The 26440-nt window shown below is 31.0% G+C and overlaps 3 protein-coding genes across 13 annotated transcripts in view; 2 read left to right on the forward strand and 1 right to left on the reverse strand.

The window, feature by feature from the left end:
* LOC105570685 (serine/threonine-protein kinase SIK3-like) overlaps window positions 1-12411 on the forward strand; it is a 19906-nt gene extending 7495 nt beyond the window's left edge. For 3 of the 4 annotated variants that reach the window (XM_012028105.1, XM_012028107.1, XM_012028108.1), the window contains 9 exons: window positions 1865-1985; window positions 2794-3034; window positions 3882-4203; window positions 4562-4692; window positions 5173-5332; window positions 7458-7598; window positions 9318-9539; window positions 10390-10589; window positions 10723-12411. In XM_012028105.1, coding sequence (XP_011883495.1) covers window positions 1865-1985; window positions 2794-3034; window positions 3882-4203; window positions 4562-4692; window positions 5173-5332; window positions 7458-7598; window positions 9318-9539; window positions 10390-10589; window positions 10723-11226 — 2042 coding nt within the window. In that variant the 3' untranslated portion in view covers window positions 11227-12411. The remainder of the gene's footprint in view (window positions 1-1864; window positions 1986-2793; window positions 3035-3881; window positions 4204-4561; window positions 4693-5172; window positions 5333-7457; window positions 7599-9317; window positions 9540-10389; window positions 10590-10722) is intronic. The other variant, XM_012028106.1, reaches the window with a different exon arrangement.
* A 793-nt stretch (window positions 12412-13204) lies between these two features.
* Window positions 13205-21138, forward strand: LOC105570686 (merlin). 8 transcript variants are annotated; one of them, XM_012028116.1, is made up of 10 exons: window positions 13207-13779; window positions 14338-14542; window positions 14638-14767; window positions 14861-15066; window positions 15439-15666; window positions 16182-16421; window positions 16494-16600; window positions 19346-19475; window positions 19604-19939; window positions 20073-21138. In XM_012028116.1, the coding sequence occupies exons 2-10, from the start codon at window positions 14456-14458 to the stop codon at window positions 20448-20450; spliced, it is 1842 nt and encodes a 613-aa protein (XP_011883506.1). In that variant the 5' UTR covers window positions 13207-13779; window positions 14338-14455; the 3' UTR covers window positions 20451-21138. The 8 variants fall into 8 exon arrangements, with proteins under 8 accessions (XP_011883499.1, XP_011883502.1, XP_011883503.1 ...); XM_012028117.1 differs by having other exon boundaries at window positions 13209-13779; window positions 16182-16391; XM_012028109.1 differs by having other exon boundaries at window positions 13205-13779; window positions 16182-16600.
* A 2264-nt stretch (window positions 21139-23402) lies between these two features.
* LOC105570688 (peroxisome assembly protein 12) lies at window positions 23403-26299 on the reverse strand. The gene is made up of 6 exons (XM_012028118.1): window positions 26149-26299; window positions 25191-25299; window positions 24882-25078; window positions 24422-24790; window positions 23799-23884; window positions 23403-23714 (listed from the first exon to the last, which is right to left on the reverse strand). Exons 1-6 carry the CDS (start codon window positions 26266-26268, stop codon window positions 23603-23605), a joined length of 993 nt encoding a protein of 330 aa, XP_011883508.1. The 5' UTR covers window positions 26269-26299; the 3' UTR covers window positions 23403-23602.
* Between the last annotated feature and the right edge of the window lie 141 nt (window positions 26300-26440).

The raw sequence follows: 26440 nt of genomic DNA on the forward strand, positions 1-26440 counted from the left end.
AAACAAATGGTTGGTGCAGTGAACTCTATACATACTGGAATGAGTGATCTATAGTTCTGGCTGTTGCCGAGAGAGAGGTGCGTTGGGTGAATCCTTGTCTCCTTCTAGTACTACCTGATTGGATAATCGCATATAAGTGACGCCCTTCTTCTCGTCATTTATATGCGACTATCCAATCAGGTAGTACTAGAAGGAGACAAGGATTCACCCAAACGCACCTCTCTCTCGGCAACAGCCAGAACAATAGATCACTCATTCCAGTATGTATAGAGTTCACTGGGTTGGTGTCTATCTAGACCATAGACATATAAAAGATAGACTGCTTCGACGTCAATTCGACGGTGTCGATGTCGATTCGACGTCGACGAATCATTTCTCACTGGGTTATGAGGTAGTGGGGGATGTCCTCTTGAGGGAAAAGGACAACATGAATTTATTTGGGTATCTGTCTTTCTCTAGTGTGTATGAATCACGCCCACTAGAGGAAGACAGATACCCAAATAAATTGATGTTGTCCTTTTCCCTCAGAAGAATGTCCTCACCTAGGATTCCACTACCTCATAAGCAGTCTATCTTTTATATGATATACGTTTCCTCAGAGTCGGACTAGAGTCAGGTCAGAATCGGGTTGGGGTTTGGTGTTTTGGTGTTTACACCACAAGAGCACTCACCTCAACCCGATTCTGACCTGACTCTAGCCCGACTCTGACCCTTGGTGGAAACGTAGTCTATGGTCCAGACGGCTTCATCGCTTATGTCCTGGGAATTTTTGGAACCCAACATCTCTGGAATGTTAAATAGGTACACTCTGAGACTGACATATCTGCGATCATCTTGACGAGACCTTTCGTTTGGTACCTACTTTGTGACCAAAATCAAATGCGAAAAAATGAGGCCGATCTTGTTCTCACTGTTTCTACAACTAATCCTCTGTAGAAAGTAAAATTGATTGATCGTCATAATCAAATGTTATCACTCCTATATAATTGATAATAGTATTTTTGCTTATGGAAACCAATAAAAAGTGTGATAATATTAAGATGGCTCCTGCATAAACCAACTAAAAGTAGAAAAAATTAAAATTTAAGTATGTTGTAGTTGTAAGTTTTATCTATTAGTATGCGAAATTTCAGATCCAGTCGCCAATGAAATAACAGAAAGAAAAAAATATTAAACTTGCACTTTTTAACATTTTAATAAACATCAAGTATCAAGTTACATAATATCAATATTATAATTTTCTACTTAACAAGATATGTGGCAAAGATAAAAAAATATGGAAACACATGTAGAATTGTGAATAAATGAGAGATAAAGTTAGGGGGGAAATTAGAGAACGGATAGATAGGATGAGCAAAGATAGAGAACGATATGAGGTACAAGAAATATTAGGAGGAAAGAAAGTGCTAGAAGCATACAAATGCACGAGAACTTATGAAAAAATAGGAAAGGATAAAGCAGACAAATTTGAAATTAGAATTCTAAAACCCCGTATATATAAAATTTTAGTTTAGGCCATAGTTAAATTTTTTTTAATTTGTTTGCGACATGGAATATCCATCTATTATCTTGTCTTTTTAAATTTTAACTTTACATTTTGTGATCCCAAAAACTCATGTAAGATTCAGCAAAATATGTTAAAAAATATCTGTGCAACAAAGAGTGAACATTATGTTAAATTAATTTTGAAATATATATATTATTTATTGACAGAATTTATGGTGAAATTTTATAAATATTCGAAAAATAAACAGCTTCTTTTAACATTTATTTTAAGCGTTTTTCTTTTTATTTTAATTAAAATTAAGAGAATACACATATATAATGTTATGTAATTTAAATAACATTTTTATTATTTTTATAGATTGCGAAAAATTGATTAGACACATGTTGGTGGTAGAACCAGAGCGCCGTTTAAATATATCTCAAATCTTAGCACATTCATGGATGGACGGAGATGGAGTAATAGAATTAGAACCTGGAGGGTATGTAATGTGACTTGAATATGTTATTTTATATTTTTATAACATAAATAGTAGCGTTTAAAGAAAAAAAGTAGCTTTATAAGTATAATCAAATTTAAAATTTGCCCATGCATGAAATTGTGATGAAAGAGGTGTCTGAATTACATATCCATAAATTGTATATAACAATACAATTGTTATATTAACATGTCCTTTATGTTTAGTGTCAGTAATCATATAAAATAAATGGTATACTAATATAATGAATAATATAAAAATTGTTTAAGAATAGGGAATAATATTAATGCAGCTAAATCAGTTTTTTTAACGATGACTTATCATTGTAAAATTATATCTTTAATCTATTATAATGAAATGTCTTAACATTTTTAATAATTACATTAGAGAAAAACAAGTTAAGAGTAATGATTGGATAACTTTTATTATCAAGAAATAACATATTGATAATTGAGATAAATTTCAATTATTAGTTAACAGGAAGCACAAAGTAATTAAAATAACTATTAATTTTAAACAATTAACAGTTAACTGCAAATAATTACTAAACGCTACCATTTAAAACCTATTTACTGTTTATGAATAAAATTTATGATAATATTTAATCAATATGCATATACAGGATTTCCCACCATAAGTGGTCATCCTTTTTTGTTATTACCAGAAAGGAGATCTAACAAATATAATATCAAATTACATGGTTTGAAAACTGTTATGAATATAGTGATTACTTACAAAAATTATTTGAGCTTATTATGTTTGTACTATTTGTTGTTCTTTTTTAATTTTATATTTTTTTATATATTCTCAGATGTAGCCCTGATGCGAGCATACCAGCACCATTAAATCAATTAGTGATAGAAAATATGTTAAGATTGCCTGGACTCAGTGCAGATACGTTATTACAAGCCATTAAAGGAAATACTTTTGATCATGTATCAGCTATTTATAATTTACTCGTTGATCGATTAGAACCAACAATGCCTAATTTACCCAGTATCCAAAGTATACCAGGTGATTATATGCCAGATGGTGCACATCAATTAGAGAAGGTAAATATAATTCTTTTACAAAAAGCAAATATTTGGCTTATATATCTTTAATTTTAAGTACACATTTTATTTACATAGTAAATTGTATAACCAAAAGTATACTAATAAATTACCTAGAGAAAAGTCCTCTATTATAAGATAGGTTTTTAATTTGAGATAGCAGGTTTTCAACACCCAAATTCAATCACAAATCTTCTTTCTCAACGATTACACAATCTAACAATAAATTTTCCACTAAACAGAGATTTCACTCCAAGGGCAATAAATTCATGGTGAAATCAACAGATGATGTCTATTAATTTAAAGAAACTCCCCGCTATCTCATATTAGCAGCCTATTTCATAATAGGGAACTTTCCTCTATTATTATTGTTGTTATTGTTATTATTGTTATTATATACAAAAGTTTTATTTATATGCTATATAAGAAAGATAGATGTTTAGTAGTTATTAATTAAATCTATTAAGAGCTCAATTGGCTGTTTCTGAGATCCGATTAGTAGTTATCAGTTGAATCTGTTAAGAGCTCAATTGGCTGTTTCTGAGATCCGATAATCTCAGGTACTCACAATTAAGTGGCTTGCACATTGTTGTTACTTACATTTGACGCAAAATACCACTATGTGTGCGTCTTTTAATAGATTCGACTAAAATCTTTTATTTGTTTACATAAAGATAATAAAATGTGATTTATAATTTTTTAATTTTGCAATTTACTATGTAAATAAAGAATTTTAAGTTTATAAATTATTAAAAAAAGAAAGATTATATTTTATTATTTTTTTATATTTAATCATGTGTGTGTTAATAAATTTGTCATATTGTATAGCTGTATCTTTTGTTGGCAGTTTGGTGAAACTGAAGCTGAAACGGAGGAAAAAAGTAGTCTTTATTTGCCATCTGGAACACCTTATCATACAACAAGAAGGCATACAGTTGGTCCTGGTGATGCAGTACACCAGTCTCCTTCGTCATATCCTTATAATCATATGTCAGGCTACCAAACTTTACGGCCTCTTCAGTTTCCTCTTGTTCAATGTAATATGGACCCTCAAGTTTTACCACATACCAATTTACCATTAAATCTTCCCTTAGTCCAACATCAACCGCCACAAAATTTCCAAATAAAGGATCAACATTTATTGAAACCGCCTCCTGTAATGGGTGCCAGTAAGTTTCATCTTATTGCATGGACAATATGTTTAAATAATTTATTTTGGTACAATTATAAATTATTTGTTTAATTTTTTGTTATCTTTTTATTTTTCTTCTTTTAGTTTTTATTTTTCTCCCTCTCTTTTCTTGTATATTTGTGCTTGCATATTATGTAAATACATGTGTTCACACATTTCTAAGTAAAAAATTGTTATTATATAGTTTCATATATTAATATTAACTTTATTTTATTGTATTACTGCGATTGACTTTATACTTCAAAATTTTGATTTTTACTACTTTAAGATTTATATAATTCATAACGCTAGTATAAATATTTTATTTGTTTATTGTATACTGTATATGTTTACAGCTGGAAGCTTTGGTAGAAGAGCTTCAGATGGTGGAGCAAATCTTCATATATTTCATCAACAACACAGTAACACTAATAATGATGAAGATGGTGGCTGGAGTCAGCCTGGTAGTAGGGAACAATTACAGCCGGTAAGTAAATATACAAGACGTTTTAGTGTATTTTAGTTGTAATTCAAGTAATATGAACAAAAATATTATAATAGATGAAGAAATAATAAATAATAAAATAAAATGGGATGATTTGAAAAATGAAACTTACCAAGCAATTCGTCACCAAATGGATTGTGATGTTAACTCTTAGAAATTTACCAAACTTATCAAACGACCCTAGTAACTATTATTTAAAATACGGTTGCTTGCCTCTTCTGATTTGCACGCAACAATTAGTATACTAATTAGATAATTTATATCATTTTTATTTCATTATCATTTGAACAGAATTTTGATAAATAAAAAATTGTTTTATTTGATATCAAGAATCTTTTGGTGATGAAATATTTTGCATGCAATTCTTGGATATCTTGTAATATTTTGTACTGGTCTTCATCTATTATCAAATTGTGTAAAGTAATAGCATACAAATTTTAATTTAAAAAAATCTGCAAACAGTTACAGAGTGGTAGTTCGGGATTAGTACAATGTGCTCAGTCATTAAATGTTGCTGCCAGTACCGCGACTGGAGACGGAAGTAACAACAGCAGTGGTAGTAATAGTGGAAATAGTGATAGAAGAAGAAGGAGTGGCCTTAGCACTGTTATGCAGCGACCAGGTATGATAGTAGTTAAAAGTTGAATAATAAGGCGAGTCCTGTTTTTTTCTCTGTAATTGTTTAACAATTATGATTGTATGGCTTGTAGCATTATTTAATATCTATGTTATTCAAAATTAGCACTTTATTCCAATCTGTATCTTTTCTGTTATCCAATCCATTGCAGGCTATTACTCATTTTTCTCTGTTTACAAATGCTTTCATCTTATAGCAAACAGTTGTACGGAGAAAATTATAATACAATAACATATACTTGAAATAGTGAATAACAATATAGACTGTTACTCTGATGATGATTTATATTGATAATAATAATGTATTAATAATTATAATTAAAAGTAATAACATCAAGCAAATGTACCTTTTAAATCGTACGATTATTATGAAAATTGTATTAATTTGTATTTTAATACAATAAGAAATAATTTCAAGTGAAAAAAGATTAATATTTAAAGAATATATAATTTTATTTAAAACTATTTTCTTATATTGTTTTAAATATATTTATTTACTAAGAAATAATATAAAAAATTGTATTATACCAATTGAGAAAGTATAAAGTTGCATACAAAATTTAATTCTTTTATATTATTATTTGACATACAAAAAAGGAAAGGATTTCAAAACGATTACCAACATTTGTACACAAGCAACAAATATAAATTAATATAGAAGAACATAATTATCTATATTTGGCTGTATGCTCCAAAGCTAGAATACTTATTTTTAGTAACCTAATCACTAGATGGTGCCAGACTAGCAATAGTAAGAGCAAGAGAGAGCGAGTAAAATAACGAGAGCTAGTGATACATTTTGCAAGTAATTTTCATGAATCCAATATGCTAGATCTGTTCTTCTATGTTTGTATATATTTTGTTGATACAAGTGTATCATACATATGGCTATATTGTACATGTAATATTACAGTGCACACATGACTATATTGTACATATAAAATAGTAAAAATAACATTTTGTACACACATCATTATTGATCTTTATAGATATGTCTTGAGGTTTTGATTGATGAGGCTTGTCCTTGAAACCACAATCTGGATAGTCAAAACGTTGGATATAATCTATTAAATAAATAATACATACCATCTGCCAGTTGGGACTTCTAATAATCCTTCCTATTCTTATTAATTATATAGGGTGTTATGTAATACCCTGTATACTGGCAACAATAAACTTTATTCCTCACTTATTTTGAAAAACCTGATGTGCTCGTGAAAATTGATTTGCGCCATTGTTTTAAGCATTCAGAAATCTACAAGAAACACTTTGTCTAGTTTAAAATAATTAAAAATATATTTTGTAAACTAGAGCCTATTAAATACTCTGTATACAGGATGGCCCCAATCGTTCCGGCAAGGCTGTGAGATGTTATAGGAAATTTAATTCTAAACAAAAAAATTTCCTACAAACTTGTAATTTTATAATAGTTTAATTATTAGAAAGCCAATACAAAGATTAGTTGAAATAAAAACATATCGGTAAAACAGACGACCTTAGGATCCCCTTAGGTTCCTTTAAAAACTTAGACATTTTTTACTAGCTCAACCAATTTAATTAAAAAATTTTAATTAAAAATTTTTTTTTATTAAGATTAAGATTAGCAATTAGAATCCATGTTATACAAGGTAAATTTTATTTTGTGGCCCAGCCTGAGAGATGGATTACTAAACAAAATTGTAGCCAACCCGGGAAAAAATGAAAAATCTCGTAATATATGTCCCAATCATGTAATATCTAATTGTATCTTGAGAGATATATTACTCGAAAAAATATAGCTTAAAAATATATTTTTGATATATGATAGAACATATTTACATTTTTTATTATTTATATAATTTGTTTAAATTACTATAATGATTAAAAATAATGCGCGCACGCCCCCCCCCCCCCCACACACACACAAAACACATGCACACACACACACATGCACAAGATTGATTTCATTAAATTTATAAGTTTCTATATTTTTATTGTGCCTATTTTATCTTAATCCTTATTTTTTAGTATTTGCACATTACTTGTATTTTATTGAGTTTTACTTTTGATTTTGCATGTTTTTTGTGTCCACTGCACTTCCGTGCTGTCCTTGGTTGGTAATATGCATGTAGTTATAAATCCGGAACTGGTAATGGAGGTAGAAGCTAGGATGAATAGAGCTTATCTACCACCGCGACTGTTACCACAAACTCACTTTAGAGGACCAACACATCCACATCATAGGAAATCTTCACTATATCATACTAGTACTGGTAATAGAGATTTTTGCACTATTTTAATTTATGAATTTTTTCTTTATAGTTGCAAAATATGATTAAGATTAAAGATTTGTAATTTTAGTACATTTAACGTTATAAATTCTATAATTTATAGAATTTGTTCACAGGGTGTACCAGATCTAACGTGACGCTTGTTATTGGTAGATTGTTGAAGTCATTTTGAGAAAAAATTCTAATAATTAGAATTTTTGTCTCAAAATTATCTCAAGAATCTACCAATGATAAGTGTCACGTCAGGTCAGATACACATTGTATATATATTAAATTTAATTAAAATCACAATAAAAGATATGTATACATATGTATAATTTCATACAGCATCGAGCTTCTACAAAAATTTTGGAAATAATCATAGTTTACAATTTTTACTTTTATAAAATTGTTTGAAAGCGTTTATAAAATATAAAGATATAAAATGTTCTTTATAAGAAATGCATGTTTTGAAATAATAATTTTTGAATGGACATGGAAAAAAATCAGCTGCCACTCGTATGTAATAAAAAATAATTAATAATTATTTTCCAATAATTTTAATCTTTAAATATATGCAATGTAAATGAACATTTTTATATATATTTTGAAAGATTGTAATTCTGATTTAAATGATTTTGAAATGTTTAGTGTATACATAGAAGATAAGACTATCTCTTGCTGATGATTAATAAGGGAAACTATATAACTAATAAGATAGATTAACAGATAGAAGAAATATACTAATTGTAAGACTTCAAATAGAAAGAAAAATGGAGCGTTAAAAAGAAGATAATGGAAGAGGAACATATGAGTAAACTATTACAATGAAGAGACAAACACAAATTGAGTATCAAAGCATTTAATGACTTGGTTGCATTTAAGATCAGAGTGAGTCTAAACACAAGAATAGAAAGTTATAGCAAAATGAACAAAATCGTAATGAAAATAATGGACTGGGTAAATATTTTAAAATACTAAAAATTTAAACATAGTACAGGAAAAAATTAATAATCTACATTAGAAGATAATTATAATATGTTAATAAAATATACCAAAGATGTTTTCTTGGCATCTGGAAAGAGAAATGTCAGAATTTGTTGGAGGACGATTAAGCGTGCAAGTATGAATGAGTTAAGAACATATTGTAAACCAAGTCCACTTCTTGGCTGTAAGCTGAAGTTAATAAGTTATATATACATAATTACTATAATTAAATATGACAGTCTTAGCTTATTAACATTATCATTGTAAATAATACATTTTTACCATTATTTATCATTAATACTTTTTTATTAAATACGAGTAACAGCTAAGTTTTGTCAAAATTGTATGTACGCATACATATACATATATGTACATGGTACGCAGTGTAGCATGTAATACATTTCATACAAAGAAATTTTACAAAAAATTTTTTATAATAGCATCTTTCTGATTTCAAGGAGATAAGAATAATGTTTTTTTTTTTAGCATGACAGAGATATTTTACAATTAAATAATTATTTAGTTATATTCAAATAAATTATGTGTTATTAAGATTTTGTATGCAAACTAGATGTGTATGCAATAAGTTTTATAAAGCTAGATATTTTTTTTAAATTTATACATACATATGTCCGCACATATGCGCTGCACATGCATACGTACATACATACGCAGAAAAATGTACACGCATGTATGTCAAGTTGGAAATATTTCTAATATTTATATTGATTTTAGTAAGTAATAGGGATTCGTATAAGGAACCAAGCAGTCATGTTGCTACTGAAAGATACTCACCTGTTCGACGGGCATCAGAAGGATCAGGTGCTCCTGGGCCAGGCATCCAAGCACTTCAACAAGAATATCAACAGTTACAGAGATTAGCATCACCTTCACATAGCCCTGCAAGTATTCCGGGTTCTCCTGTACACGAAAGAAGTGTAGCAGCAATTACACAAGGTATTCATTTCTTTATATTTTGCTAATTTAATACATAATACGCGCGCACTTTATCATAATTATTTTTACGGATTTCTGGTTTAATAATTATTTAGTAACACTACCTGTTAGACACTGGTTTATTTTTACAATAAATGAGTTTAATGTTGGGCAACAAACAATTTGGTACTTTAAATAGATTTACACATTCTTCTATTATTAATTACAGTATACATATATTCAAATACAATTCACATAATATTTGTGGTTTATCATTATAGAAATATTTTACAGTATGATATATGTATATGAAGAAGCTTTGCAGCAAACTGCATTTCAAAATGTGTTTTCACTTCTGGTTCTTTCCTTATTAAAAGATTTTTCCCACTAATTCATAAACTATTTGTAAATTATTGTATAATATATTACTTATAAGTTAAGTTTGTGCGTATTAACATTGGTAACATAATTTATATCTTACACAAAGCGCGAATTGTAGCGTCAATTCTATGGATTCGCGAGAATGGGACGGAAATAATGACTCGCGCGATTTAGATTAAGATAATCGGTAACTTTCTTTATTTGGCTTACAATACTCGTCTTTCCGGCGGCCGACCAACAACTGACTCCGCGTACATTACGACGGTTACCCCGACCCCGCACGCACGTTACCGGAGCATGTCCGTCTATATCCCAAATATTATGGATCATGCGAACAAAGCGTGATCGGTCGATCTACTCAGTGCTTTGCAAATCCGAATCCCACAGAATTATATATAATTATGTATGAGTATGTCAGATACAAAGAAATTTCTAAGAGAAAAGATTTGAAGTTAATATATTCATGACTTTTTCTGTTTATCAATAATAGGTCTCAGTGGTTTAACTACAACATCAGTAGTACCGGGTAGTATCGTACACGGTACACCGGCGCAGCCACCGGCTACACCTTTAGATTTAAGTCCACTTAGGCATCATAGATCACCTGCCACTACTCCTGTGAGTTACTCCCCCAGCAATAGCCCAGCATTGGATATGATACAAGAAGAACATCCTGTAGAAATATCCAGGGTATGTAACACTGTATTAAACGTGAGTTAGAGTAATTTATTTCAGACGTTCTTAAATATTTCTAATATGTATTGTATTGTTTATATAATCTCACTTAAAATGTGAAATTTTTAATTTTGACATTTGTTTACAGGTACCACCACAAATTTCAGTAACAGACGTTCTCGGGGGGCAAGTGACGTTAATTAGTTGCTCGCCTTCTCCATCTCCATCGCCAGACTCACTCGAAGATGCATTACCTCATTACAACACTCTTCCGAGTTTTATTATTTCAGAGCCATGTGATCCTTCAAGACCTAGTATAACACGCGGTATCGGTAGACCGCACAATACGATACCTACCGAAGTTGAGGTTCCTTTATCCGATGAGTCAAGCAGATTGAATTCCGAAACTATATTAGGTCGTGTAAAACAAATAATAGATGCGAGAGCACCACCGAAAGGTTTTATATTTTCAAGAGAGGAAGTGGAAGGTAGTGGACTTAGTTTAGAATATCCCGGAGGTGTACAAATTGAACTTAGGGTATGCGAATCAGAGGAGAGAGAAGCGAAAGGAATAAAGATGCGTAGGATTAGCGGGGACCAATTGCAATATAGTCAACTTTGTCAGCAATTGATTTCATGTATTACTGTTTGACGACAACCAGCATATAATATAATATGTTTTTATACATTACGTTACATTCCTAGTGTAACATACACTATTCATCACAGTATTGCACACGCTGCATATACACAAATGGTGTTTTCAAATTATCTTTTTCACAGACACATATACAACATATACATACACATACACGCGCGCGCGCACGTGCAATAACATTACTGTGTTATTATTATATTCATGTAACATTCAATGTATTATACGTTTTTTAGTGTTTGTTTTGAGAGATATAAGAGCCACCTTTATAATATGAAATTGTAAATAGGAAAATATTAGTTGTATATTCATACCTTTTAAAACATTGAAATATTATTATATATATATGCATGTTTAATAATTCCAAAAAAAAAATTAACGGATTATTTTCCTTGTTTTTTTAATTGTACCAAACTTACATTTTATCAAGTACTGTTTTAATGAAAAGTTTTAATGAAAATTTTGTGATCATGGAATTGATAATAGCACCCAGTGTAGATGCAAAGAACGAATCATCCATTCACATTTGTTTAATACATGTGCACTAGGTGCTATTCAATTTTCTATCCTATTCGTAATATTTCTCTTCATCATATATGTATAATATTTTTAATGTTAGAGATAACATAGACAAAATTTAAAGTTTTTTAATTTGTATCATTTTTTAGTTACTTGTAGACTTAATTATATAAGGAAATGGGAAATGAGAATATTGTAATTTGTACTAGACAAATATTAACAAACACAGTCCTCTTTCTTTGTGCCACATACAATTTATGAACAGATTTATATAAGATGAATGACCTTACTGTAAATAATTATATTGTGGCGAGATGTCATTATTTACGTTAAACAGAAATAAATGATGACAAAATATGTACATTGAACTGCATTGTATATATTATACAATACAAAAATTCAGTAATTGTATACACTTACTAGTAAATGTTTACATTAAAATTGAAGAAGGTTCAGAAGGTTAAAGAAGATATTGGATAAAAATGAATATGTTTACTATTACTAGTAAATATATACATTTACTAAACAATTCAGTTAAAATATACTGATATAATTTGTGAATTGTAAATCTTGTTGACAAATGGTATATCGATTAAATTACGTGCAATGTGATATATTTTATTAATTAAAATAAACAAAAGCGATTCTTGTTTAAACATCAAACTACTAGTTTCTGTTAAAAAAGTGAAATAGATGTTTAAAGAGATGGTTATTAGTTGATGAGATTCAATGACTATGGTGAAAAAAAGTTTCATATACAGGGTGTACTAAAACCACCGGATATCCTTTTAATCATAGATTCTTTGGAAAATCTCAAGACAAAAATTCTACTACAAAATGTCGAGACTATAATAGTTTTTAAATGATTATATTTCACAAATGATAGGCCTGAGATTTGCCTACATATCCTTGTTTCAACTTAATAGACCTAAAAGTCTTTTATTAAAACCGCGATTTATATAACGTTCGATTTTTTGTAAGACCTTTTGTAGAACTTTGAGAACGCTATACAGAACTCTAGTCAGATCAGCTAGAACTCGTAAAAGAAAATTTTTTCAATAAAATGTAATGTTTAGATATGCTATATTATTGTGGAAATTTGAAAAATAATCAGTTTACAGGAAAATGTGATTAATATTTCGTACAAAAGCCATACGAAAATAGGCAGATCGACGATCTGCGTGCAACTTTGTGTAAACAAATTATTGTTCGAGCACCGGGCTTTCAAAAATGGATTTTTTATTTAAAATTGCCAGAACTGTTGATCTACTTGACACAGAACTGTAGAACTATTGTAAAACTAACCAGAAATCCGAAGAATTTAAACAATTGACTTTTACGATCCGGTGCGCTGCGTAAACTCGGCGCGCCGCCATATTTACAATATCTCGCACACTATTACGTCACTACGCATGCTCGGTCAGTCCGTGCCGCTCCCGTGCAGTGTCAGTTGGTGTCGGTACGACAGGCATTCTAACCCCACAACGCCCACAACTGTCAGATTTTAACGCTTGATAACTTTCTCATCAATGCCGAGCGACGATTTTAATTGCCGCCGTGTCGGCTCAGTGGTCAGTGAGCCGAGTGCCAATAATAAGAATAATTTTAATTGCCGGATCCTTTCGTCTCGTGTTAAAACGCGTCGAGCGAGCATGATTTTGTCGACATGTGAACTGAAGCCCGTATTCTAAATAATTACCCAATAAACAAAGCACGACGGACGTCAATCAAACCGACCGTAGGAAATGGCAAGAATCCCAAACGATTCCGCGCAGCGACCGCGGTATAGTTCAGTGTAATTCATATAGTTGGCGCGAACACGAACGGCAGGTGTATGTGCACATGTACCGACCACACTTGCGAAAGCATCAAACACGAGAACGTACAGAATTAACGAGTCAGACAGGATGTGATTGCGCGAATGACACGCGAGAAGATGTCACGTTTGAAACGCGCCGCCAAGTGACAGCCGAGTAATATTCGCGTCTCGTGACTAGGTATGCCGAGGACGCGCCGTATTGGGGACTTTAGGTGAGGTTATGTCACTCGCGTAGCCCCTCGTTGCCGTCTCGGCAGGCACGAGTCGGCGAAAATATCTCGACACCGCGCTAAAGTACGGCTGATGGCGGAGAACAATCCGTAAACGCTTAAGACTGCCTCGGTCGTAGACGTAGGGCAAGGCAGAGAGAAACGTAAGTCGTATACAATAGCCTTTCACGACTTACGTTTCTCTCTGCCTTGCCCTACGTCTACGACTGAGACAGTCTAAGGTCCCAGTCTACAATAGAGGATTTAAAGCCCTAAGCTTTAAGAAATTGACCAATCACGGTCAAGTACGAGTAGAATACGCGCGATTGTGATTAGTCAATTTCTTAAGGCGAAGGCCCGGTCTACAATGAGTCGTTAGTCGTTAGTCAGAAGTCGCAACTATATGTTGATCCTTTTCCTTTCTGGGTGGAAGAAAAAGGACCGACATATAGTTCCGACTTCTGACTAACGACTAACAACTCATTGTAGACCGGGCGTTAGGGTTTAAATCTCTATTGTAGACTGGGACTTAAGCGTTTACGGATTGTTCTCTGCCATCAGCCTACCTTTCAACAGCGGCGCCGACTCCAATCTGTCACAGGATCGAGTGCCTTTCGCGGCAGCAATGTCGGCGGCATGTCTCTCGTGGTGCTGACCGTGCACAGCAATAAGAATTGAGATGTCACCGTTCCGGAGGAAAAAGTCCGGGAGGTCCTTCCCCGTCAAAGTCTGCACCTTGGACGCAGAGCTCGAATTTAATCTGGAGGTCAGTAAGCAAGTGTCACGATCTTCCATTGAGTTGTGTATCTCGTTGCACTGCCAGCGCATCTCGTAAGTTGAACGAATTTCCTGTGTGTGCAGTGGCGATCAACGGGCAGAGACTTGTTCGATCTGGTGTGCCGCACGATAGGACTGAGGGAGACGTGGTACTTTGGACTTCAATACGAAGATGCCAAGGGTTTTATTTCCTGGTTAAAATTAGACAAGAAAGGTAATTGTAACTCGCCACTTGTTTGTTCAATGAGTCTGGATAGTTGTGATTAATCGTACACTGTTTGTCGTGACAACGCCGAACTGATTGCAGTTCAAGATCAAGGTATTCCGCAGCAACCGACAACGTCGTTCATGTTCTTAGCAAAATTTTATCCCGAGGATGTGTCTGAAGAACTTGTACAAGAAGTTACTCAACATCTGTTCTTCTTACAAGTAAAACAAGCTATATTGTCCATGGATATTTATTGCCCGCCTGAGGCTTCTGTGTTACTCGCCTCTTATGCTGTCCAAGCAAAGGTACATTTTATATAAGCTGAACTATGTGTTTATTATTTATAAGACGTATTATATTTTTGAATGATATAATACGCAGAATGCATTCTAAAAATGTAAATAAACGTATTAGAAACATTCAATATTGTCATCAAGTTAAACACATTTTGTTTGATGATATTAGGTAAAAGGTGAATCAAATCCAAAAACATTGTAACGTGTCTATTAAATAGAATTCTATTTTTAAAGCAACCAGATCTTGGACTTGGTTCACTTTACTTTTGTACGTTTTATATGAATATTGATCTAAAGGCAGCATCAAAAAAGTTAGTTTCTTACAATAATTATGCTCTATGTGTAAGTAAAAAAAATATTTATTTCTATTTTAATTATCAGTACGGCGATTATGATGAGGTTTCGTATCGCCCTGGAATGCTTGCCAGTGAGGACTTGCTTCCACAAAGAGTTATAGATCAATATCAAATGACGCCAGAAATGTGGGAGGACAGGATAAAAATTTGGTACGCCGATCATCGTGGCATGTCTCGAGATGAAGCGGAAATGGAGTATCTTAAAATTGGTCAAGATCTCGATATGTATGGTGTGAATTATTTTCCTATTAGTGTAGGTATATGATATAATAATACCTTAACTGTATCTTTGTGTCTGAGTAATGTTCATTGTGGATTAACTCTAACTTTGGTTTAACTTACTTTTTAACTTTTCCTGGTTGTAAGAAAGCGTTCTTGGAAAAGATTGGAATTAGATGATACAAGGCAAGAAAATTTCTATTGAGATTTTTATTGGCAAAATTTTTTCCCAATGATTACAGCGATACAAGTAATGCATGATTTATGTTCATTTCTGTGAATATAGATTAACTTTAGTCTTGGTTTAATTGGTTTTTCTTTTCTTAACTGAAAATAGATTAAAAAATAAGTTAAACTAAAATTAAAGTTGACCCTTTCAGAACGGAGGCTTTTCCGAAGTAAAAGGTTTGGTCTCTATAGCGACCAGCTCTTCCTAAATAAGTTTAATCTGCGCATTAATTTGAAATCGACATGAATCTGCATTACATCACTATTAGAAAAAAATATTGACGAAAATCTTAATATAGCTTTTCTTGTTTTGTATTATAGAATAAGAAGGAGACAGATCTTTGGCTCGGGGTAACAGCATTAGGCTTGAATATTTATGAAAAGGAGAATAAACTGGCACCGAAGACTACGTTTACATGGTCGGAAATTCGTCATATTAGTTTTGACGACAAGAAGTTCATAATTAAGCCTGTGGAAAAAATATCAGCAAACTTCATGTTCTTCTCACAGAAAACTCGCATGAACAAACTGGTAAAGAAACAGTCAGATGCTAGCAGCTGGGTGAGGGGTTTGATTGCTTTAAAGTTCAACGATCATAATAGTGATACAGCTGCTCACGTATTATTTGTTAAGATCCTAGACTTGTGTATCGGCAATCACGATCTATATATGAGGAGGCGCAAACCGGACTCCATGGAAGTTCAACAAATGAAAGCACAAGCCAAGGAAGAAAAATCCAGGCAAGTAAACGTCCATTCCTTTATAAAACAGTTTGTTTTGTCTTGTGAACATTCTATGTTTGTGAGTGATGTTTCAGAGTGATGTTTGATGAATTTATTAGCCATATTTGATTTTGTAATTAATGTAAATATATTTTGTGAGTAAATACCATTTAATTGGGTCGGCGCGCAGTTTAAACTCAAAAGCAGATGCAAAAATATCGTTAAACTATTTATTGCAATAAATATTATCACATGCCTCAGTGGTCGAATTGGTGAGACACCCGCCTAGAGTGTAGGGAGATCCAAGTTCAAATCCTAGCTGAGGTAATATTTTTCGCACTGAATTTCTTTAATTAGAATTTGGCAGTTGGATCATTTAATAAATTCCTATATTGGTTAATTATTCATTGGCGACAATAAGTTTTTATTCTTGTCAAATACCATTTGATATTTATCCGCTTTATAAAACAGTTATTAATAATTTTTATTCTTAAAAATATAATTTCAAATAATAACAATTTTATAAAATTGTATAAACAGAAAATATTGTACAAAAAAATCGTCTGTCCATAAAAGACAGCATTCTATGAAAACAAAATTATTGTACAAATGTTTCTGGATTTTGAGTGCTTTACTATTCGGCTTTATAAAAATAATCATAACTTTATTAATCTAAGTAAAGAAAATTCTTTTTTAATTTTTTTGATTGACACTGATTTGACTCTTACAGTTAATGTCAATAATCAATCAATAAATAGTATTTTTATGTTAATGTATGCGAGGTAAAATGCTTTGAATAATGTGTAACATTAGACACATCATGAATTAAACAATTATTCTTGTTTTTAATTTGGATACTGATTTATACTTTATAGCTTTATTCATTCAGTTACTGCTATAGTTCTAACAAAATATTTTCTTTTTTTCTGTCGACTTTTTTTTTGTCAATTTTAAAAGGTGACAATTTTAAATATATTTCATATAACGTTTACATATATATTATGTATACAAGATAATAATATGTGAGATTTTCTTCAAAAGTAGGTTCAACATTTAAAAAACACGATAGGAAAATTCATATAAACTTTTCAATCTTATTTCCGAGTTTAGCGAATTTGCTTTTATAGAAGCTCTTATTTATATACCTTTATAGAAGAAGTGTTCAAAATGACTACCTTATATCTCAATATCAGTGTTTTGCCATAATGTAATTATTATGGAATTTCCTCCTTATGGATGACGCAATTATAGCACAATATTTGAGATGTTTTCCTATCGGGGAATATTTATATAATTTTTTAAAATGTTTTGTTAGTACTTAAAAACCATCTTATTAAAGTGGACTTTAGAGATGTGCAAACAAATCACATCAAATCAAGTGAGATTCGGTTCGATACAAATTTGAATATAAATTACGATTTTTCACCTGGAGACACTTACAGAGCATTCAGATTTCCCCCAATTCCCTCTACCAGACTAAAGTGTAACGTTGAAATTATCACTCTATTTATCCTGGAGAGATGTCATCTGGATCCATGAGCTAGATGGAATTTGTGGTGGTAATACACTAAAAAGTATACCAAATACCTCGGAAATTTATTTTGTGCTCTTAGAAATTTTGTAGGTTTTGCTCATCTCATCTGCCCATCCGACAGTTATCCATTGGGTAGAGAATCAGAACACGTATGCATTCAATACAAGTGTTCACTGAGCAGCTAAGTAACAATCAAATGTCATTGATTCTTACCATTGGGTCTAATAAATCACATTCAATTGTTACTTACAATTAATCACTTAGGGAGCAGTTGTGGTATAGTTGTAAATTCATCAATTGATACAAGAGCTGATAAAGAAACATAATGGTAAAAGTTTATTAATAAAATCATTGTTATTTTTCCACGTTAAAATATTCTCTAATTATCTACGTATTAAAATTTAATCTGTATATTAATAATTCTATTTTAACAATTTGATTCGCGCTTTGATTTGGATGGAATTTTATCGATTCGGTTTCATTCGGATTCAAAAAAGGAAATAAAATTTGATGCTATTAGACATAAACAAATTTTTGGTTTGAACATCTCTAGTGGGTCCCATTAAATTATACATATATACATATAAGCGCTATTGGTAAATATCTTTTTTTACTTTTACACATTTTATACGAGACAATATTTTTTTTAATATTTTAAAAGACCATAGTTTAAAAATTCAAGAAAATAAAACTTGCAGAATCTGAATAGACCTTTGCTTAAATAAGATACATACATATAAAATAGAAAAGAAATACACGAGATCTATTCAAAAGATATCTGGACTTGTTTTCCTCAGTTACAGTTTCGATTTGATCATATAATTGGTCTTCTTAATACTTTATTATATTTGGTCTTACTCAAATTGACTAATTTTTTATTTTTTTAATTTAATTTTTTATTATAACAAAATATAAATTATAAATTTTTAAAAATAATTACATAATGTTCTTTTATAAACTTCTTAAACAATAAAAAAATTATAACTTATTATATCAAATCGCAACAGAATTAGTTCACCATGTCGTAAGTTTACTCTGTTGTAAGTATTACAATCAAAGTCCAGATACTTTTTGAACAGTCTGCTATGTATTATATTATTAAGTATACTACGTTTACGGAAATAACATATGCGCTTTCTAATCTGCCAACTAATCTCAAATTGTATCTTATAATCAAATATTTAATCATCTGAATCTCTTTTAAAATATCTATGACCCTTGCCATTTAGGAGGCAAATTGAAAGAAATAAATTAGCACGAGAAAAACAATTAAGAGAAGCAGCAGAAAGGGAAAAGGCTGCGATGGAACAGCGACTTTTGCAATATCAAGAGGAAATAAGACTAGCGAATGAAGCTCTTGTAAGACATGAATAGAAAATGACATAATATATAACATAGAAAAATATAAAACATAGAATTATAAATTTATTTGTATATAAAATGTTTATACTGTGTATCTATTTTACAATTGTTTTTACGTTTTACAGAGAAGATCTGAAGAAACGGCAGATCTTTTAGCTGAGAAAAGTCGTGTGGCAGAAGAAGAAGCAATGCTTTTAAGTCAGAAAGCATCGGAAGCTGAACAAGAAATTACTCGTATACGGCTGAACAACATGAAGACTGAAGAAGAAAAGGTCCATTTAGAACGAAAAACTAGGGAGGCTGAATTATTAACGGAAAGACTGGTTCAAGAATCGGAACGTAGAGCTGCTGAAGCGGAAAAGTTGAAGGATGAGCTATTACGAGCAAGGATCGCAGAAAAAGAAGCTAAAGAAAAATTGTTAGAGTTCCTGAGTAGAAATGCCTACACTGCTACCATAACCGTAAGTACACTTTAACATTTACTACGCACATAAACAGTGCAATTGGAGAAATTGATATATTTTTTATAATACTTAAATCGTTATATATTATGTATATATAAAAGTTTATAAATTGTTTAATTTATCAAAACAGCCTGTGCCAAATCTATTTCCCTCTACGCAAGTGCTTCCATCAGATCTACAAGCAGATCTTCAGACTTTGCAACTAGACGCAGAACCTTTACCACCAGACTTAACATCCTATGATCTTATTGGTGATGGAGATGTTGATCAACTTTCATTAGAGATTGAAAGGGAAAGGAGTGATTATTTGGAGAAGAGTAAACATTTGCAGGAACAATTGCGAGAATTACGTTCCGAAATTGAGGGTCTGAAGGTCGGTGAAAAGCAGTGTGAATTGGATCAGTTGCACGAGGAACAAGTCCGACTCGGCGAGAATAAATACAGTACACTAAAAAAAGTCAAATCTGGATCTACTAAGGCTAGAGTCGCCTTTTTTGAGGAATTGTAATTCTTAAAAGTAGTGTTAGCAAACGTGAATTAATAGAATACTAGTAAAATTCAATTAATACTTAAAAATTAAAAAGATCATACAGATATACATATGCGCATGCACACACACACATACTCACACACCAGAGGGAGGAGCAGCGTATCCACAGACATAATATAGAATACTCAATTGTGCTATATTACAGAGTATTCCATTTCTCGATTAGATTTCTTAATAAATTTGGAACTATCTTATAAAATTTCTGAAGATGTTTCACATATATGTATTGAATATAGAAAATTACATTACATATAAAAACAAGACTGTTCGAAAACATCACTCGCGTGACCTAGTGTATTTTTTATCCTCGTTGCTCACCAAGTGTTAACCACAAATAAAATGATACACTGAGTCACTCGAGTAATGATTTCAAACACTACCTAGACTAAACCAAAAAAAAGACATCTAAAAAATGAATCAGTAATCGAAATCTTTTCACTCTATGGAAAACTCTCTTACTACTGAACTTTACACTCTAATATTCTACCTCTTTAATGATGCTATACTTGTACAAATTTTTTCAGTTTTAAGTTTTTAGTAATAAATTTTTCATTTTCAATAATTCAGGAATGGAACATTCTGTATACATGTACAAAATATGTATATTTTACACTGGTAAAACAATATATAAATATATACAGTAGGATCTCCATAGTCACGGTTTCAGTTATCCGCGGTTCACCATGGTTCTCGCGTACAGACAGTAATACGTTTTATTTTGTTCACGTATGTTCTTTGTATCCAGTCTTTGCACGATCAAGTACTTTAGATATTCTAAACATTCTTGTTCGTTTTTTAAATTAGATATTTATGTACTTTTACATATTTTACATATATATTTGATAGTAATTTTTTTGTTCAATTAAAAATAGTACATACAAATAATTTTAATGGTTATTTTATTACTTGTGGTTTCAGCTATTTGTAATAGACCTTGAAACATATCACCTGCAGATCATTTCTACTATACATATAAATATTCAATTAATTCGCATATGTAAACGTATTACATGTTCGCAAACAAATCAAAATAAATCTATTTTTATATATATATATGTGTATATATGTATATATCTACATTTATACACATGTACATTTTATATTTGTTTTAATATACACTATTTTCTAAAATTGCGATATACCTACATTTTAATATTTACTGTCCATTTATACATATATTTTGTGCACACTTATTAAAAGTAAATTATGTACAACAATACACATAGGAAAATTGTAATATGCAACATTAAAAACAGTTGTAGTTTTGTAAGAGAATAGCAATTGTTATGCTATTACATTGTTACGATTGTGTATAGGAATTAAATGAATTGTAGTGTTTGATGACACAGCTAATAATTAACAAATCACAGTGCCTATATTTTTTATTTACAAAAGTACAATGTGCATATTGCACACATGCGCATACACACGCGCGCACGCGCACAATATATTGACTACACACATTTATCTTAGACATTCATAATTACGTTTGGTACAGGTAGTCAAATGTACAATGTTCTATATATTGTAACAATACTGAATATTATGTACAGTATATGTTTGGAAAGATATTTTTAATTTTTAAAAGTGGATTATAATATCTAAGAATTCTTTATTACCTCACTGTAGCTTCAAGTTAAATCCAATTGTTATTTGTTCATTTTTAATAATTTTATAATAGATTCACAATGTGGATTTTATAACAATGAATAAATATGACTTAAGCATTGGCAGAATTTCAGAAAAATGGAAATAATTTCGAAAATCTGTAAATGTAAGTAAATAATATGATTTAAACATACGTGCATACATACACTTCAATTGCCGAAAAGTGCCTAATTAAATCATACAACCTCTCAAAACTATATAATTTAATGCATATATATATTGTATACATATATATGTATAAATAATGTAATCAATTAATTTAATTATCATACTATGTACATTAATATGACTTATGTTCTAAGGATTGAAGTTAAACACATTTTGATCAGTATTATGAATGACATAAGAAAATATGAATACTATGATTTCGAACTACCATGGTTAGCTTATTTACTTGTTGATGGGTCTTGAAGTGTACAGTCGGGAGCACTGAGGTTGCGACACTTTTTTTTTAATAAGTTTACGAAAGCGCAAAATAATTCAGATCCTGAATATAAACTTATAAAAAAAAAAGTGTCGCAACCTCAGTGCTCCCGACTGTACATTTAGTAAGTTTATATTTTTAATGAAAAATCGGAAGATTAGAAAAATAATGTTACTTGACATTTTTCACAAACTGTTCAATATTCTAAATGAAATTAATAATTAATTTCTGTCGTTTAATGCTCCATTATCTCCGATGAATACGTGTTTATGTGGTGTAATAGTTGCAAATTTACATATTAATTATTGATACCGATTTATCTACCAAATGTTTATATTTTGGAAATAAAATTATCTAAAGCTATTAGAAGCTGTTACATATTTTTAAGAGAAATGTGCCTTGTTATAATAGTTTATTGTGAGTAATTTTAATTTTTTCAGATAGCGTGATATGTACATAGCAGGTAGTTATTCTAACGATAAATACTTAAAATGCATCAGAATTATAATATTTACGAGATTATTTGTTAACAATTCGTATCTAAATTACTTTGATATGCTATTCTGTTCTTTGATAAGGTGTGTTTTATTAGATCGTCATTATTGTAACTGTAATGTGTCTCTATAAAGCCAGATTACTATTTTATCGAAATGTAAGTTTATAAAAATTATTATAAGCATATATTAGTAAAACGTAAAGAGAAGAAGAAGAGCAGATCTATTTTATATATACATATATAATTTATGTGTGTATATATATATTGCCATTTAATGTGCTACAAGTCATAAAAATAAAATGTTGTTTTATAAAAAATCTATTTTATTTACATGTATGTGTACAATATACTAACTGAAAATATATAGAAAATAGCTTTCCTGAAATATGTAACCAGTTCGTAAAATGAATAAAGCCCCCGACTTTGTCTCTCAGTATTTATTATTACATTTAGAACATTATTCCACATGTATGTATATATACACATATGTATATATAAAATTATAAATATTAGACACGTATATTATTCTATATATAGGCGTATTAGATCATCTTCTTTGGCAGGATAATGCGTTACTGGACATCTCTTTTTCATCCGTATTTCTGATAAAATACATTGATAACAGAACACGTAACTATAAAAAAAAGAGACGTAGTTAATTTCTTTTTTTAATAAAATAAAAGAACTTTTATTAGGTACCAAAATATTATCCACTCACCCAGATACCATAAGCACGGTATGTATACGATGAGGTTTACGGCAAAGCGGACAAATACCTTTATATTGTTGCGCTATGTTTGGCACCTATTAAAATAGAGGATTGTATTTTGTTGAGTAATTTAAATAGTCTAATTTTACATAAAGTGATTGTTACGCCAATTTATTTAATGCAGGGTTGAGTAGCGTCTCATTAAAAAGTTATATGATTTTAACTTAACTTAGTTACGTCATAGACTGTTAACTTTTAGTTTAATTTAATTACATTTTATTGGTATTTTTAACTTTTAATTTACGTTTCTTGAAGTTAGCCATGCCATGAACAAAGATACATTGACTGCCTCTACGTTCCAAAATTCAATGCCACCACTAAAAACCTACATTACATGCACTATAGATCTTCAGCGTTGGCAATGAAGCTTAGAACATAGCCATTATGAGGCTTTGTGTAAATCTCTCCGAGATTTTGTGTAACTTTTAATTCAATTGATTTCATTATGGGTTAACCTGTATCTTAACTAAGTTAAAGTTTCAAAGTTAGCTCTTAAGTTAAATCTGTTACCTTTAACTTAACTTAGTTTAAAAAAGACTAACCCAACCCTGATTTAATGTATTTATTGTTACCTTTGGTGGTGGTGGAGCTGGAAGACTCATAATATCCATGTCATAATTTTCCTGGCTCCACCAAGAAAGAAATTGTAAAAAGAAAGCTGCCAGTTCAAGAGATCCAGTGGCAATTCTTTGAAATATATTCCACCCATCACCAATGGTGAACGAATTATATTTTATCTTTCTCAATAATTCGGAGATAGTGAGAGCAGATTGCAGATCAGCGTATGTCAGTGTAACAGATTGCAGCCTCAGCAAAGGCGATGGATACATTGATTTCTCAGACACGTAAAGTATATAATTATATAGTACAAGAGTTTCATATGTTATGAACAGAATTGAGTGTCCTTTAGTAATGCATTTACGAAGAAACCTCTGTCTCCTCTATAATCAATAACATTTAATGTATTAATAATTTACTGCAACACTTTACACGTATTTGAAAATAATGATTATAGATTTGTCTTAAACTTGCCTCCCTTGGTATATTACCATCTGCTTCTTGAAGCTTATATTTTGTACTGAGTTGTGCAAGCTTATTCTTTAAATACGGAAACGTCACAATTAATATTAACGACAATATTTGTTGTTTATATGACAAGTTTTCCTTTAACTTAGAATTAACCACTGTGACACGCTTCAAACCATAAAAGCTTTCAGAAAATGATGCAGCTGAAAATGATATAATAAATATAATCCTTTCTTTTTTCTCGAGAAAAATATTAATACATTATATTGAAGTGTTAAAATGTTTGTGTATACCGTATATTAAAAAGATACTTACAATATCTCCTTAGATAATATCGTTGAAGAAAAACATTAAAAATTAAATAACCTTCATCTGCCCACTCAAGAATATGCCCATATCTCTCAGGATTAAAAGATACAAGAAGCTGCAAGTATCACAGACTCACATGATTAAAAATTCCAAATATACAGAACATAAATATGATTTATACATACAGTAAGGTAAGCAAAATATGATTTATACATACAGTGCTAACAATAAGTGTTTAAACGTAACGAGTAATTACCATTTACAAACGATAAGTTTTCTAAAAAGATCTTTAATTACAAAATATAATTATGTATCTTGTTATATTTTCGTTAATACAAAGATATTTAACGATACATACAGTGATGTATTTGATATAACAAAATAATAATGTATCACAATTAGATAAATGTGTTGTAATAAACACAGTGCGTTTACTAAATTAATTTAAATTAATACTAATTAAATTAAATTTTCAAGTAGTTTTCAAGTATTATACAGTGTGTTACGAATAAAATGCCCATCCGCTCGTATACAAGTGGCTAAACTGAAAAGAAAAGTTATGTACCATTTTGCAAAATTTTCATAGTTATAGAGTAATTAATTAAAACGTCCGAGCGAATAAGAGTCTCATAGCGGTGAGGGACGAGTTGTGAGCATTATCTGAGGCTCGCTACTCGCTGCGTGACTTTATCCACTGCATCGCACCACCTCCCGCTATCGGACGCTCCCCGTTGCTACAAGACTGAACAAATAAGACATTTAACGTGCCTGCCGAGTCCGGCCTAATGCTACGTTCTTATTTATCACTTGAAAACTATTGCAACTTTTACTAAAAGTAGTACACAACTTTTCTTTTCAGTTTAACCCGCTCTACCTATATTCAAGTGGATGGACACCTTATCCGTAACACCCTGTACACAAAAGAAAAAGTGTTATAAGATGTATTTTGAATAATACAATATACCGAAAGAATCTTTTTAAAAGCTGGCTCGAGGGTGGATGCAAGCGATTCCTGCGCAATAATTTCAAAGATAGAAGGCCTGATGTATGTGGTCCCAGTCAGATGAGCACCTTTCTCTGCCATAGTCTGTTTACACGAGAATGTACTTATTAATCTCTCTTAATTAACCAGCATCAACGACTACGTTTCCACCGAGGGTCAGAGTCGGGCTAGAGTCGGGTCAGAATCGGGTTGGGGTGAGCGTTTTTGCGGTGGAAACACCAAACCGGGTCAGAATCGGGTTGGGGTTTGGTGT

Source organism: Vollenhovia emeryi, unplaced genomic scaffold, assembly GCF_000949405.1.
Source record: "Vollenhovia emeryi isolate VEMERY1.0 unplaced genomic scaffold, V.emery_V1.0 DF939120.1, whole genome shotgun sequence".
NCBI classification, from domain to species: Eukaryota; Metazoa; Arthropoda; class Insecta; order Hymenoptera; family Formicidae; genus Vollenhovia; species Vollenhovia emeryi.